Here is a 17,292-nt window from a genome sequence, read left to right on the forward strand (position 1 = left end):
TTTTTCAGACCCTTCCTTCTATGAAATGCAAACGGGGTTTAAGTTTAGCATCTTTTATAGTCAGAAATATTTAGCATTACTTCCAGAGAGGCAGCCACAGAATCATGTGGGAAAGAAGTCAGTTCAGCAGTTGGCTTCTTGGCAAGTACTGACCCTATTATCTTTCCAGTTGTTTCCAGAATATTCCCTCTTCTTCCTTCTCTCCTTCTACTGCTATTATGTAAGAGCATGCTAATATATAATATTATATATTAATGACATAAATTTATATTATACAACTGCTTTAGTTTTTAGTACTATAATAATATATTGCTATATCATTAACAATAACATTAATAATATATTAATATATAACATGTTAATAATATATTAATTATATATAAATATATAAAATGTTAATATTATCAGTAATATATAAACAATATAAGAATATATTCTATAATTACTATAACGTAAAATACAATATATAATATATTGCATCATATATTAATACATTATATAATGAATATGATATTAATGACATTAATATATTAATAATAATAGGTAATGTTATAATAAGTGTTAATGGGAGCTGGGCACAGCTCTGAGTGCTTTAAAAGCATTAACATTAACTAATTTAATCCTCATGATTCTAGGAGGTAGGTACACTATATACCCCCATTTTACAGCTGAGGAAACTGAGGCAACTGATAACAAGTGGCACCAAGCTTCAAACCTAGGCCATCTGGCCCCAACCCTAAAAAAGGGCAAAAAAATATAAAAGTTAAAGGGGAAAGGAACAGGAAGGCAAAAAAGTCATTAGAAACAAAAATCCTGAGTAAGCCGATTTTTCAGTCCTTTTCCACTAGTGGAAGGAATCAACTGGAAACCAGAACAGAGAAACTGTTTACCCCGTGGTCAACTGTGACTGATCCTCACACGAAACCCTGGGGAACAGGGGCTGGAGATGAGCTAGCCATGGACACCAGAACTGAGCCCGGCGTCCTCCTCAGGACGACAGAGGGTCAACAGGGCAGTGACAAACTCCAGGCATTTCTAGACACGGAAGCATGTGAGCTGCACCTGGGAGCCATCAGATCCGTGAAGTGCACTCCAAATCGCGTGTGTGCTCTACCTGAAATACCCGGCAACGTGGGACCCCCCCCAGGAAGACCCTGGAGACAGCAGGCTGTCTCCAGGCAGAAGCAGTGCTGGCCGAGCACAGGGCTAGGAGCGGGACGAGGTGGGATGGGTGAGGTATGTCCCAGAACATGTGTCTGGGAACGTGTGTCCTGTGCCCCAGATGGCAGGTGCTGTGCCTTTATGATCTCTTATTCCCACACCCACACTCCCAACCTGTTTCGAGTACAGGGAAGGCTTTGATGTTTGCTGAATGAATGAACGAGTGAATCAGAGAGAGATTCCTTGTTGCGAAAGAGTGTAGCGGAGCCACCCACAGAGCTACAGGCGGGTGGACTCACTCAACTCAGAAATGACCAACAGACTCACAAACAGAGAACAGACTGTGGTTGCCAAGGGGAGGGGGAGAGATGGATTGGGAGTTTGGGGTCAGCAGATGCAAACTAGTATATATAGGATGGATAAACAACAAGGTGCTACTGTAGAGCACAGGGAACTATACTCAATATCCTGTGATAAACCATAATGGAAAAGAATATTTTAAAAAATAAATAAATAAATATAAATATATATGTGTGTGTGTGTGTGTGTATGGATAACTGAATCACTTTGCTGTACAACAGAAATTAACCCAACCTTGTAAATCAACTATAGCTGATTTATAGTCCAATAACCAGAGCTGCCTGGAGAGCTTCGTGCTCAGCCTCCGTGGAGACACAGCCTCTCACTGCAGTCCCTGCCCAGCTGTCACTTGACCAGAGCTGGCTCCCACCCGCCTCAGCAGCTAGACCAGCGCTGGACGAAGCGACCTCTAACACTGACGATCTGCCGCAGTGCAGAATGGTTTACAGTTAGAAGGTGTCTTCCCAAATATCATGCCACCTTGAGCTGCCCACCTTGATCTTCCCTTTCTCTTCTTTTAGTATCTTACGTTCTTCACTGTAAATATCACTCTTACACAAATATGATATGTGATACTTGTGCAAGTTAAAGAATAAGAAGCAAACGCTCTTGTATGCATCCTCAGCCCACAACAGGCAATACCAGGATCTCAGACGCCCCCTGAGTCCCTCTCCAAAGTTCTCCCCTCCCTCACAAGGCAATTTCTATCCTGAATTATGTACATATTGTGCCTCTGTTCTTCCTTTTGCCACATACATGTGTGTCTATGAACAACATATGTTTTGTAGTTTTGCCTTTTTTTGATCTTTATACATGGAATCATACTGTGTATAAAGTATGATACTTTATTCTTAAATAAATACGGTATGATAAATACAGTATGATACTGTACTTATTCTTCTGTGACTTTTTTTTCACTCAACCTTGAGAATCATGCACATCAATGCACAGACACAGGTAGATGTTTGTAGTTTTTCTTCACTGCTGTATAGTATTCCATTGGAGGGCTAGACCACAAGTTATTTATCTGTTCTCCTGGCATTTGGGTTGTTCTAGTTTTTTGCTTATGCATGTTTCCTGGCACCTGTGTGCAACAGGGCATATACCCAGGGGTGCATATACCCAGAGGTCCCAGGGGTGGACCTCCTAGAGCACCATTAGCTTCAGAAGTTAACGCCAAACTGGTACCAAAGCACAACTGGTATTGTACCAACTTACCACCAGTGTGGAGGAGAGGACCCTCTGTGTCCCATCCACAGTAGGAACTGACATTATCTGTATATTATTACTATTATTTCCCTTATCTCCTACCCACCTCTCAGAGCAACTAGCCAACATGTCCCATATATGCACTCATCTCCTCTGATGTGGTCATGGTATGTTTTAGATACATATGTGTCCATGAAAAGTACATGATGTCTTTTGGGAAGTGTACATGATTTCCTATGTGTAAATAGTATTGTGCCACAGAGCACATCCTGTTTTAGATTTTTTTCCTTCAAGTCAATATTTTTTAAGACATACCCATGTCACTCTGTGTATATCAGACACGACAATATTCTGTCCTCGAGACGGATATGTTATCCTCATTTTACAGACCACAGGGGCTCTCAGCGGGGTCTTGGTGCGTTACCCGTAGTAAGAGCTCACTGAATCCTCACACTAACCGCCAAAGTAGGTGCCTCCACTTCAGACAAGAGGAAACCAACGCACAGAGAGATTAAGGAACTTGTACAGCATCACCGAGTTAGTAAACGACAAGGCAGGTTTGAATTGAGTCCTAGGACACTAGGACCCTCTCTCTTATCCATGATATGAACTACCTAAGAACATGCAGCTCTCAGAGTTTTGGGAACCAGCATTTCTGGGTCACACAGCCAGTGATCCATGGAGTAGAACTAAAATTCAGACCCTTCCCCTCTCAGTCCCATCCTCCTTTGGCCAGTTCCAAAATGTCTAGTAATCCAAGTGGGTAGTTGATGAATGGCAAAGGGAACAATTACAAACTGTACCAATCAGATGTTTCTTTAAAGCGAGAAACTTGACTACTCTCTCCTCTGCTCATCCTCTTCGTCTCTAATGTTAGTAAACGAAAATATGAAAATGGAGCTCTCAGGAGGAAATGCAATGATGTAAATCGAGAATTCCGATGAGAATTCTCATCGGAATGAGAATTCATGACCAAAGTCTTTGTCAAGTCCTAGTAAAATGGATTTTCTAGTCTTTTTTCCCTGCTTGGGATGTAACAGAGAAGAACCAACCTGACTCCCTATCAGATCCATTCTTTCAACTCTAACCCTTATGCTCTGTTGCCTGTGCTTAATCATGCTGGCTCTGCACCTTTTGTAAAAGAACGTTGCCTATAGCCTGAAATATACAGGAGAGCCCACTCTCAAGGCTCTGACTTTTAAAGGTGTAACACTTTTCCAATCATATAGAGATAAAAAGTTGCAAAGCAGAGAATAACAATTGTCTTGTTGGAGGTTGATAGGACAACTGTGACCAGACCCACGTGGACAGCTGCAAGAACAAAGGATTCCGGCACCAAGAAGTCTGCAACAACCAGCCACACCCCCTCCCCTTTTGGTATAAAAGAAGCCTGAATTCTAACTCAGGTAAGATGGTTCTTTGGGACACTAGTCCACCATCTTCTCGGTCTGCCGGCTTTCTGAATAAAGTCGCTATTCCTTCCCCTCAACAACCTGTCTCTGGATTTACTGGCCTGTCATGTGGCAAGCAGTTCCAACTTGGACTCAGTAACAGGGGTAAGAGTCTGGGTCTATCTTTGGCAGTGAAACGTGCTACCCCTTAGCAGAGCAGAGGCATGGTCACATGGCCTAACCAGCTCAGAGCATACTGGTGTGACACTCACCATAATTTCTATTATAAGACAGTACTTGGAAGGGCCAGCAAAGAAAGACAAATCAAAATGTGCTTAATAACTTAATATTTTCATCAATAAAGAATAAGCTGAAATACGTTTAAAGTTCTGTTCATTTTCTTTGTAAATCAATTGCCACAATTGTTACATTATTTAAATCAAGAATATCTAATATTTCACAATTATTTACCATCCTTCCTTTTTAAAAACTATTTCCAGCTCCTTAAATATATGAAAGAGTAAAAGTAATTTGCTCTGGCAGAAAAGAACTATAGGAAATTTTGCAGAATACATTTCCTAAATAAAAAGGAACATTTCTTTCCTCCAGGTCAGCCTATGGAGGGATACGAAGGCCACATAAAGTCTTTATGGCTGTCTCCGTGCACACCTGCCAGGTGAAGTCAATTCTGTGGAGAATTCAAGTCCTTTTCAGATGAGAAAACCATTTCTGTAGCAGTGAGCCAAAGACAAAATCTTCCACTATCTACATTAACATAGCAAGTGGAACCTGTCACGTGTCATTTATAAGAACTTCCTCTCCCAGAAATAAGAGCTGCATTCCTCAGCCCACAACCAGAAACTTCTCAGCATAGAAAATTTTACTGAATAAATTCCCCAAATTGGGTATTTTAAGGGAACAGTGGAAGGCAACCTATTTTCCTGACTGTTGTCAAGGACACCAATTTCATAAACAAAAAAACAAGGAAGTCCAGGAATAATTATTCAAATTGCAATAGGTGGAATTTGATAGATTTACCAAGGAAACAAATGTCTTTAATGCAATTCTCTCTGCCTCAAAGCCAACATCAGCTATTAGTATATGCAACTCTAAATTACCAAATCATCCTCAAAAGACACAGAAGCAATTTTAGTCGAAATTTGTTTTTTAAGAAACTCTCAGGGTTCCATTTCTTAAAATTATCTGTCAGTTATATTTACGTTAACCAATGTGAGGGTAATAAATCAGAGCTAAAAACATAGCTCATTCCTGAGATCAAATACAGAACATTTCTACTAAACACTTTTTCAGAGATCATGTTTCTCAGATGTGTCTGTGTGCACTTGATGAATTAACTTTTAAAAATCTGCAATAATTTCTTGCTGAATTCATCTTTTCCTTCTGGTTGGTTACGAATAAAATGCCAGTCAAAGTGGATTTCAGTTGCTGTCGCTCATACTCTGAACTACAGAAGATATTTCTTATATCAACTTCTTTCCCTGAGAGCTTTTCTTTGCATCCTGCAGCTTCATGGTCAACAGAGGCTAAAAGAAAAAAGTCCCCTCCCCCACTCAGTGTGTAGCACAAACACACTCACCAAACACATTCCAGATATTTCTGAAGAGACCTTATCACATCCACAGGAGTTTTCCCACTTGCATTTTTGTAGACATAATGTCCATGCCCCAATCAGTTATCACACAGAAATCAAATGACAGTGTCAACCCAGAGGATCTGCTCCTGTCCGTCCCTGGATGACATTCAGAAAGCTCCACACCCCGGGACTCCCCGCATCTCTGACACTTGCAGTAACACCCACAAAGGTCAGAAAATGCATTTAAACTCTTATTACTTCTAATTCCACTTTCAAAGAAATTAAACACGTATGAATGTGAGTTGTACATGGTACATAACACTTTCTCAAATATACTGCCTTTGAAAAGCATGTGTGTATGTAAATGTGTGTGTGCACGTGTCATTTTGGAGGGCGTTTTATATTTTAGTCCAAAAAAAAAAGATAAATATTTCAATACCATAAACTTTCCTCTCCTTTATAAGCCACTTTCCATTTTCAATAAATGTTTTAGGTAAAGAGTAAAAATTAGTAAAACCGATGAGACCATTTGGGAAAATGAATTTATATGGGGGAAGCCAAGAACTGGCAAGGTAGTGAGTGGGTTGGGCCAATGTAGACAGCTGGACCAATCAGCACAGGTGTAGACAGCCTATCTGGATCATGTAGCTCAAGCCCCAACTTTTTCTGTAACTTTTATTTGGGTCAAGTATATGAAAACCATCACTTCATTTCTCCCGGTGGCTATAACCATGTGTACGCGGAGTATTGAAAGGAATGGGCCGGCTTCCTCTCAGGGACTTGCTTTGGCTGGAGTCTCACTTCCCTGTTGTTCTCTCACCTCCAGAGCTCCAGGAAGAGCTGCCAGTGAGCAGGCGGGGCAGGTGTGGGGTGACAAGCTGCTGAAGTGTCAGCACGCCCAGATAAAACGACACGGCTGAGCACTGGAAACCCTCTCGTCTCTCCCTAGGTAACCCCAGGAAGTGTAAAGGAGTTGAACGTAGAACAGAAGTTAGAGGATTTGGATGTGGTTTTCAATGTTAACTCAGGGGTCAGCAATCTTTTTCTGCAAAGAACCAGATAGTAAATATCGTCGGCTTTGCCACCCTACGTTCTTTGCTGGAAGGACTCAATTCTGCCATGACGGTGTGAAAGCAGCCCTAGACAGCACGGAAATGAGTGTGTGGCTGCAGCCCAGGAAAACTCTCCTTCTGGACAATGAAGTCTAAATTTCCTATAATTTACATGCACTATGAAATATTCTTCTTCTTTTGATTTTTTTTCAACCATTTAAAAACTTAAAAGCATTTTCTTAGCTCATGGGCTGAATAAAGACAGGTGGTGGACGGGGTCTGGCCCACGGCTGTGGTTGGCTGACCCTTACATTCGCTGACAGGTGGGCAGGCATCTGCAAACGTCCAGCCAAGGAGGAAGCCAGGGCAGCTTCCTGGCCGAGCTAGAACCTACCTTGATATGAGCTGCCGGGTCTGGGACAGTCTGAATCATGTCCTTCAGGAGGCCAGCACGGTTACCATCTGTTCAGAACCTGAGGCAGCTAGAAGACACAAAGGGGCAACACAAATAGCAATAAACAACCAGGTTTCTTTGTTTGGTTTTCCATTAGGACTGAACACAACACACCAATGGTAAAATAACCCCAGCTCTGCACTAAACATTTGCCTTTAGATATGCATAGTAAATGAAGTGACGAGAAAACCCAGTTCTCTCCTGTTGGGAATATCACTTACTTTTAGTCCCCAAAACCCTAATAGGACAAGTCCCGTCAAACCCAAGTCAAATTCAGTTCATGCACATCATTTTACAAGGGTAGAATCTACGAGTGATCATTTAAAGGAAGAAATGAGACACCCAAAATGATATTTTCTATTATACTGAGAGAACTGGACTTTTGAACTTTCTACTGAAACTAATGCCATCTACACCTTGGTAAGCCTCATAATTAAGCACTTAATAAAAAGCACAGATACCGGTCATCGAGCGCTTAAGTGGCAGCCCTGGGGCTAAGGGCTCCACACGCATTTCTCATTTAACCCTGACCACCACTCTGAAAGCTCACATTCCCATCATCTGGTCGGGGATGTGGACACCCAGGGAGGTTGCTAATTTGTCCATGATCACCTGATTCTCAAGCAACAGAGCCAGGATTCAAGTCAGACTGGCCTCACTCCAAAGCCCATAAGGAACTTTGGTTTGACATAATTAACAGGTTTCACCCTGTATTTTGAAGATACTTTAATTCATTTGAAAATTTAATTGAAACTTAAATGAATGAAATATTAAGGTGCCCATACTCTAGGGAGAAACACTTCATCCAAAATTTTCCTTTCTTCAGATTCTGCACCAGTGCGTTCTGGTTCTTGTCTGTCTGCCCCTCCCCATCGCAGGTTCTCCACCCCTGCCTCATGCCCCCACCCAGGGCTGACCCCTACAGACTACCTCAGCTGGGCTCCTTCACCTTCTGGCCCCCGTCAAGTTTGATCAACATGACACCACCTGGAGATCACGAGGCGGGAAGAGAGAAGAGTAGGGACATTTTGCCCCCAATCCTTCCCACCATCCACTTGAGGCTCCCTGCAATCTTGGCCACGGTCTGGCCATAGCTAGATCCTATGGGGACCTCTCCCATCCTCGGGACCCTCCCCCAGGGCTCCAGGCTCCAGGAACCATTCCCCAATCCAACTCTGGTTCTCTGTAGATCTTAGCCATCAGTTGTTTCCTGGCACTGAAAATACCTCTTCTAATTTACATTTTTAGGGGCCATGACTTTTTTATTAACTATTATTTTTGTGTGTTTTCTTCTTGGTAAATCTGGCCTATGACTCTTAGCAGTAGTAAACCACAAAACAAAAATTCACATCTTCATTACAAGACTACAGACACAAAAGCTGACTTTCAAGTAACACATTACTCCAGGGATCTGCCAGGGCACTCGCCGAGTCCCAAGTACATGTGTATTCTGGGCTTTCCGACCCTCTCAAGGCGCAAACACATCCACCTCCAACGTAGATGAGCTTCTCACGGGAGGTCTTCGCCTCCGGGTCTGTGTGTGGGGTGGGTCTGTCCCCCACGTGGCTCCACGGCGTCCTCCCAAGATCAGGGGAAGCTTGGCTGTCCAAGATGACGAACTTGGAACCTTAGACATTATTTTTTCCTATAGCCAAATGTCTTGATCTTGGAAAGTAGGCAATTTCCCCCCTAGGTCTAAAGCAAGTCCTTCTGGGGGATAAGAGTTGCTAAAAATGCACAAGGAATGAAGCACTGTCTTGAAGTTGAATTGGGCAGCTCTTGAAGGTCACCCACGCTCTTGGCGCACACGGGAGAGGACAGAGGATGGCAGGCAGCCTGGACAAAGGTCTCTCAGAGCTGGCTCCTCTGGGAGCGGGGTGGATGGGTAATTCCTTCCACTCCTCCGAGACGTCCTCCTCAGGGCAGCAGAAGTCACCCCAGGAAAAGACCACTCTGCCCCTAGGGTCATTCAGCCCAGAGGGGTCCATCCTGGAGGTTTCCTGACAAAAGCAAGTCCCCCCACGCAGGACCCCACATTCAGGAACGACCGCTTTCTCTGTAGGTTTTAGCACCTCTCTAGGGTAACCCAACCCACACAGTGCTCCCCCCCTGCACCCACACGCTGCTGCTCGTACCACGAGCTTGTCCCCTCCCCTCCAAGCCCAGCTGAGTTAATGACTGCCTCTGATCCAAAGAACGCTGCAGAAGGGATGCTCTGGGGGCCTGAGCTCAGACCTTCATAGAACCAGAAGCTTTCCCTTCCTGCCTCTGGGAACCCAGTCCCTGTGCCCCAGGGCAGCACGTGGCAGAGGCCTGAAGTGGGTGTCCGGCTGACACCTGCACCACGTGCCAGGCCCACGAGGGAGTCATCCTGGACATTCCAGAATGGTGGTTTCTCAGATGACTGCAGCCCCTGCTGACAGCAAGAAAGGAGAACTACTGGTCAGCTGAGTCCAGTCAACGCACAGGGTTATGAGAAATAGCAAGTGGGTTCTTGTTTGAAGCTGCTCATTTTGGGGCTAGTTGATTACACACATAGATAATCAAAATAGCCTTCATGTGTTGTAGATACACAGAGAAGGGAGACTAACTTGCTTACATTTTCCTGTCACACTATGGTAGATTAAATGATGGTTCCAATTCTCCACTCCTCCCGGGGTCCCTGCCTTTTGCCATGTGACTGTGGTTCCTCTCACTAAGTAGGGTGCGCGTCCCCAAGCCTTGTTTTTGGGCTGCCTATTGGACTTGCTTCATTCAACAGAACAAGACAGCCCAAGTCTCAAGAGGCATCAAGTGTCTGCACTTGTAACTTTCCAGCTCCATGGGAACACACCCAGGCTAGTGTGCTGGGGATGAGAGGCCTGTGGACAAAGCCCAGTCATCCAGTCTCTCCAGCCCAGACCATTCTAGATCATCCATCTGAAAGACTACCCATCCCCAGGCTTGTGAGGCAAACTACAGAACCAGAACTGCCCAGCCAAGACCAACATGGCCGACCCATAGGCTCATGAGCTGAACAGATGCTACTTGTTTTAAACCGCTGAGATTGGAGGTATATTGTTACACAGCATTTTTGTGACAGTCAATTACTAATATACACGATACGTTCTTAATAACCGGGTTACCAAGATGCCCCTTAAAACTTTCCTAGCTAGAGAGATAAAAGGAGACTCCAACAGAAATTTCAAAGGAAATTCATCCCAACCCACAAACAAACCATTTCCATCCATCTAAGAGACATGATCTCAAACCCTTATCCCACCCTCAAAATGAGTCTGGAAACTGAAGAGTAACCGAGAAACTCCAACCAGAAGACTCTGGGATTCTCAGAGCCCTTCTCAGGAACAGCCGAGTTCTCACTTAACATCGTGGGACCCTGTCAGCCTGCTGGAGATTCCAAATATAATGAAATGGAATCAACATTCTGAATATCCAAGACCATAGAAACATCTCAGAAGTTACAAAGGCCATTCAATCTGTAACCAAGCAAGACATAAACCTAATAACAACTGTTTATGTCTCATGTCTTGTATGGGGAAGTTTGGGGCACTTTCAACGCATAAAGATGAAACTGTGGGGAAGGGGATAAATAGATTCCAGATGCAGCACTGTCGCTTGTCTACCCCTCCAGGGATAGAGATGGGGAAACAATTCACACAGATACCCAGAGGTCCTGAGAGCAGATGGCCAGTGGCAATGCCAGATGAGGGACATGGATGATACCTAGGGGAGGGAAAGAGCTGAGTGATACAGAGAATCAAGGCGATGCCACCAAGAAGCCTTGAAGAACAAGAGGCATGTACACTGGCAGAAAGGCAGGGAACAAAAATTCCTCCCAGCTCCTCCACCTTAGGGAGCCAGAGTCTATGACCCTAACCCACCACCACCATCAGGTCATCATCCACTCAAGGGATTTACTAACCAGAGCGTGTGAATGCTGCTGCCGTCCTCCAAACCAGACCAGCCAAGAAGCAAAGTCCCTAAAGCCCAGAAGGATGCAAGTTCTACCTCCTTTCCCATGCCTCTTCCCTCCACAAATACCCTTGACTGTTTCTGCAGTCATTTGGTGTCTGTTCTTTTTGCCATCTGAGGGGTTTTTATGGATTTTTTTAAGAGCACTTCTAATTTACTTTTGTGTTTCTAATGAGCATTTCTCAAAAATTCAGTCATTGATGAATGACGTGATGCTTTTATATTGCTGTGGGAGCCTCTTCTATTTTCTATTTTACTTGCCCTTGAAGCCTTGCAAAACCTGAATCCATGTTATCTAAAAACCCTTTTACTACCTATTTCTTGCAATAAATTCCTTTGGTAATGTATATGTTTATGACTTTGGATTTCACAATCCAGTATTATTTTATTACTGGGTATCTTGAAAAATGAAACGCTCCCTTCTTCGTTCTTGTTTTGCAAATGCCAATGGCTTACTACACAGAAACACGTATTTGATTTGGGTTGCTTTAGCTATAACCGCATCAAGTGTGGACTGGTGCACAGGGCCAAAGGGAAAATAAGCATTTTGTAATTGGAGAGGCAATACTGTAAAAATGGTTAAGAGAAGACCTGCATATCTGCATGGCTGGGGCAAGAATAGAAACGGGCGCTCCCTAACCCTCTTCTCTTCCCAAGCCAGTTCTGGCCTGTTTGCAAGGTCCCCACACAGTCATCAGGACACTCCAGTCCACACGGCCATGCTGGCCATCCTTCAGGCCTAGAGAAGCACACACAGGACCGGCCCAAGGAGATGGACTGCAGGAAAGAGGCCTGTGTAGGCCCGAAAGATGCTCAGGCCAGTTTGGGCAGGAGTTCTGGGTTCCCAGGCCCCTCAAGGGCAGTGTGGAGTGGGAGATGGGCAAGAGAAGGCCCTAGAAGGCATGGGGGCAGGGCTCTCATGGAGGGTAGTGCATCCAAGCAGAGGTGCAGCGTCAGATGGAAGATGGAAGCCAGATTCGGTTTCCCTCCTCAGAAACCTAGAAAAGGTCACTCTATTCTCTATGGTCTTTGGTCACACATCTGTAGAATGGGGATATTACCGTGGGAGAATAAAAAACACACTCGGCCTTTGTTGGCAGTTCCTGGCACAGAGCTCTTAAATTTCCTGAGTGCTAAGTGTGACAGGACCATGTCTTGCTCCAATGAAGTGACTCTCGGCAAACCCCTAGAAAGCTTCAGGATGGTCTCAGAACCACCAAGCCTGGGTGAGAGGCCTGGCACTTTCAGCCCCACCCGCTTCCTTTGGAGGGAGAGGAAGAGCTGGAGATTGAATTCATAATTGATCTTGCCTATGTGATGAAATGTTCATAAAAACCCCGAAACGACAGGATTCGGAGAGTTTCCAAGTTGGTGAGCACATCCATGTGCTAAGAGGGTGGTCCCCCCCCGACTCCTCGGAGACAGACGCTCCTGTGCTCGGGACCCTTCTGGACCTCGACCTACAAACCTCCATCCGTCTGTTCATTTGTATCCTTTATAAGAACCTGTAACAGTAAGTACAGCAGTGTCCTGAGTTGTGTGACTCCTTCTAGCAAATTACTGAATCCTGGAGGGGGGGATTGTGGGAACCCCCAACTCTGAAGCCAAGGTGGACAGAAGGGTGGGTAACCTGAGGACCTGACACTTTCTGCTGGCCTCTGAAGTGGGCGGCAGTCTTGTGGCACTGAGCCTTTAGCCTGTGGTGTCTGGTGCTAACTCCAGGTACTCTCAGAATTGAATCAAATTGTAGGATACTCAGTTGGTATTGGAGAGTTGGAAGACGGGTTGATGGTACTGGAAAATACGCCACCTATTTGATGTCAGGAGGGAAAATCCCCTCAATTACCACCTCCAAATTGATGTTCAGCCATTCACACAGGTGTGACGCAAGATTTGGCCAGCCTCTATTGCAACTGGTTTGTCCCTGAGTAGAGCCACTGTGTAGCTAATCTTCCCTGCCTACTCCATAAGGCCTTTGTGAGGATCAGACTGAACCATGCCTCCAAAACCTCTCACAGTGCTGTGTGCAGAGTAAGCACTTAATCAGTGATAATCATTTTGGGGAAGAAAGCACGCATTCTGATCTTGTATAAAATCTTGCACCTTTGAGGAAAACAATTCTCAAGAAAGAAATTGCCAGTTTTTCATAAGGGCCCTTTGTCCTTAATGTTAAAACCTAATTTTTAATTTCAAGCTAACTAGTCATTAAGTGAAGACATTTTAGACGAAATGGCTCTGAGCAAACTCATCATAATGGATCCATTCACTGAATGAGCTGATCACGAGACACACTTGTTCTAGATGAGTGGGTATTAGGCATGTCAGTCCCTTACCAGCAAAACCTACCCTAAGTACTGCACAGGGCTGACTCTGCTCTGGGCAGTGGTCTCCTAAATGGAGTGTGAGGCCAATGAGACGCCCACCTGGGGCCCACGATTTAAGGAGGTGCCCCACCCCCACCCTCAGGCTCCTGCAGGTGCTCAGCCGGCACTGAGAGGGGGCATCTCCTTCAACTTTGTGCCTCACTCGGCTGACCCTGGCCCCAGTCCTGGTGCCTGCACTCCCCGAGGTAAGCAAGAGAGACCAGTGGGGGCTTCCCTGGTGGCCCAGTGGTTCAGAGTCCGCCTGCCGATGCAGGGGACACGGGTTCGTGCCCCGGTCTGGGAAGATCCCACGTGCCATGGAGCGGCTGGGCCCGTGAGCCGTGGCCGCTGGGCCTGCGTGTCTGGAGCCTGTGCTCCGCAACGGGAGAGGCCACAACAGTGAGAGGCCCGCGTACCGAAAAAAAATAACGGAAAAAAAAAAAAGAGACCAGTGGAAGGTGGAAGAATGAGAAACCAACTGTACCTCTATATTTGTCTAAAAATAAGAAACTGTACTCCTTCAGTACGATATGGCTTATCTTTCCAAATGAATACAAATAACTACTTCAGTGGGTTGTTTCCATCATGCAACTGTTTCCATCATGCAACCCTTCATGTGTTGGAGCCCAAACGCCCAGTAGCTCAGAACGTGACCTTATGAGGAGACAGGGTCTTTCTAGAAGTAACGAAGTTTAAAATGGGGTTATTAGGGTGGGCCCTAACCCAATATGACTGGTGTCCTTATTTTTAAAAAAAAAAAAGGGAATTTTGAAACAGAGACCTGTGTAAAGGGAAGACAATGTGAAAACACAGGGAGAATACAACCGTCTACAATCCAAGGAGAGGGGCCTGGGAAGACTGTCCCTCACAGCCCTCGGAAGGAACCAATTCTGCCCTCACCTTGATCTCAGACTTGCAGCCTCCAGAGCTGGGAGAGAAGAAATTTCTGTTGTCTAAGCTCCCCCAGTCTGTGGTACTTTGTTACAACAGCCCTGCAAACTAACGCACCTTTATTTTCAATATTTTAACTGATGAAGAATACAGGCCCTGATGGGGGCATGGCCTCAAGAACCACATCCAATTTAATTGCACTATTTCTTACGGGACACAGACTCTGCTCTAGGACCGTCCCAGGCACCATGGACTGTTGTGCCGTCTACTCATCACTCCTGGCTTCATGTCAGCAGAGAAGAGACTCTTTTAAGTTCTAAGGCTTGAGTGAGTGTTATACGGGGCCCACCATAATCTCTTCCAACCCCTGGAATGCTTTTCGGGGGGAAGCCTGACAGTCCTGAAGAGCTAAGGGGCATGATTTGTAGATAAAGTGCTGAAATTCTCCACCTTTATTTATTTATTTTTTTGCATAGCTAATGAATGTATAGACTCAATCCCTGTGTGTGCCTCTCGAAATGAGGTTTCAATTGAATTCAGGCAAAATAACTCTAAAATCACTATGAACCAAACCTAGTAACAGGACAGAAAAAATATAGTTATCATAAAAGTACAGGCCTGTGGACACTGTTCTTGGCCCTTTGGCTCTTCTGGAAGACGCAGAAGAAAGTGGAAGGCAGTGTAGAAGGGAAGAGTTGTGATGACTGAAGTACTTAGAAAGCAGTGATTTTAAAAACTCTACAGGACAGACCTTCAAGATGGCAGAGGAGTGAGACGTGGAAGTCACCTTCCTCCCCACAAATACATCACAAATACATCTACATGTGGAACAACTCCTACAGAACACCTACTGAACGCTGGCAGAAGACCTCAGACCTCTCAAAAGGCAAGAAACTCCCCACGTACCTGGGTAGGGCAAAAGAAAAAACAGAGACAAAAGAATAGGGACAGGACCTGCACCAGTGGGAGGGAGCCGTGAAGGAGGAAAGGGTTCCACACACTAGAAGCCCCTTCGCGGGCGGAGACTGTGGGTGGCGGAGCGAGGGAGCTTCGGAGCCGTGGAGGAGAGCGCAGCCACAGGGGTGCGGAGGGCAAAGCGGGGAGATTCCCGCACAGAGGATCGGTGCCAACCGGCATTCACCAGCCCGAGAGGCTTGTCTGCTCCCCCGCCGGGGCGGGCGGGGCTGGGAGCTGAGGCTCGGGCTTCGGTCGGAGCGCAGGGAGAGGACTGGGGTTGGCGGCGTGAACACAGCCTGAAGGGGGCCAGTGCGCCACGGCTAGCCAGGAGGGAGTCTGGGGAAAAGTCTGGACCTGCTGAAGAGGCAAGAGACTTTTTCTTACCTCTTGGTTTCCTGGTGCACGAGGAGAGGGGATTAAGAGCACTGCTTAAAGGAGCTCCAGAGACGGGCGCGAGCCGCGGCTAACAGCGCGAACCCCAGAGACGGGCATGAGACGCTAAGGCTGCTGCTGCCGCTACCAAGAAGCCTGTGTGCGAGCACAGGTCACTGTCCACACCTCCCTTCAGGGGAGCCTGTGCAGCCCGCCACTGCCAGAGTCCCGGGATCCAGGGACAACTTCCCCGGGAGAACGCACTGTGGGCCTCAGGTTGGTGCAAAGTCACGCCGGACTTTGCCGCCGCAGGCCCGCCCCGCACTCCGTGCTCCTCCCTCCCTGCCGGCCTGAGTGCGCCAGAGCCCCCGAATCAGCGGCTCCTTTAACCCCATCCTGTCTGAGCGAAGAACAGACGCCCTCCGGCGACCTACACACAGAGGCGGGGCCAAATCCAAAGCTGAGCCCCTGCGAGCTGTGAGAACAAAGAAGAGGAAGGGCAATCTCTCCCAGCAGCCTCAGAAGCAGCGGATTAAAGCTCCACAATCAACCTGATGTACCTGCATCTGCGGAATACCTGAATAGACAACGAATCATCCCAAATTGAGGAGGTGGATTTTGGGAGCAACAATATATGTATATTTTTTTCCTTTAACTCTTTTTGTGAGTGTGTATGTGTATGCTTCTTTGTGTGATTTTGTCTGCGTAGCTTTGCTTTTACCATTTGTCCTAAGGTTCTGTCTTTCCCTTTTCTGTTTTTTTTTTTAGTATAGTTTTTAATGCTTGTTATCATTCGTGGATTTGTTTTTTGGTTTGGTTGCTCTCTTCTTTCCTTTTTGTTTATTGCTTTTAAATTTTTTTATTTTTAATAATTTTTTTATTTTAATAACTTTTTTCTTTTCTTTCTCTCTCTCTCTCTCTCTCCTTCTCTCTTTCGTTCTTTCTTTCTCCTTTTTCTTCTGACCCGTGTGGCTGACGGGGTCTTGGGGTTGTGGCTTAGTGTCAGGCCTGAGCCTCTGAGCTGGGAGAGCCAAGTTCAGGACATTGGTCCACCTGAGACCTCCCGGCTCCACGTAATAGCAAACGGCAAAAGCTCTCCCAGAGATCTCCATCTCAACACCAAGACCCAGCTCCACTCAACGACCAGCAAGCTACAGTGCTGGACACCCTATGCCAAACAACTAACAAGACAGGAACACAACCCCACCCAATTGCAGAGGGGCTGCCTAAAATCATAATAAGGTCACAGACACCCCCAAAACACACCACCGGACGTGGTCCGGCCCACCAGAAAGACAAGATCCAGCTTCATCCACCAGAACACAGGCACCAGTCCCCTCCACCAGGAGCCATACACAACCCACTGAACCAACCTTAGCCACTGGGGGCAGACACCAAAAACAAAGGGAACTATGAACCTGCAGCCTGCGAAAAGGAGACCCCAAACACAGTAAGTTAAGCAAAATGAGAAGACAGAAAAACACACAGCAGATGAGCAGCAAGGGAAAAACCCACC

The 17,292-nt window shown here is 45.8% G+C and overlaps 1 protein-coding gene across 10 annotated transcripts in view; it reads right to left on the reverse strand.

Moving 5' to 3' along the window:
- ERG (ETS transcription factor ERG) overlaps positions 1-17,292 on the reverse strand; it is a 278,833-nt gene that overhangs the window by 176,133 nt on the left and 85,408 nt on the right. For all 10 annotated transcript variants that reach the window (XM_079921908.1, XM_079921907.1, XM_079921913.1 and 7 more), the window contains one exon: positions 7,162-7,249. In XM_079921908.1, coding sequence (XP_079778034.1) covers positions 7,162-7,200 — 39 coding nt within the window. In that variant the 5' untranslated portion in view covers positions 7,201-7,249. The remainder of the gene's footprint in view (positions 1-7,161; positions 7,250-17,292) is intronic.

The sequence above is a fragment of the Stenella coeruleoalba genome, assembly GCF_951394435.1.
Source record: "Stenella coeruleoalba genome assembly, chromosome: 5".
Taxonomy (NCBI): Eukaryota; Metazoa; Chordata; class Mammalia; order Artiodactyla; family Delphinidae; genus Stenella; species Stenella coeruleoalba.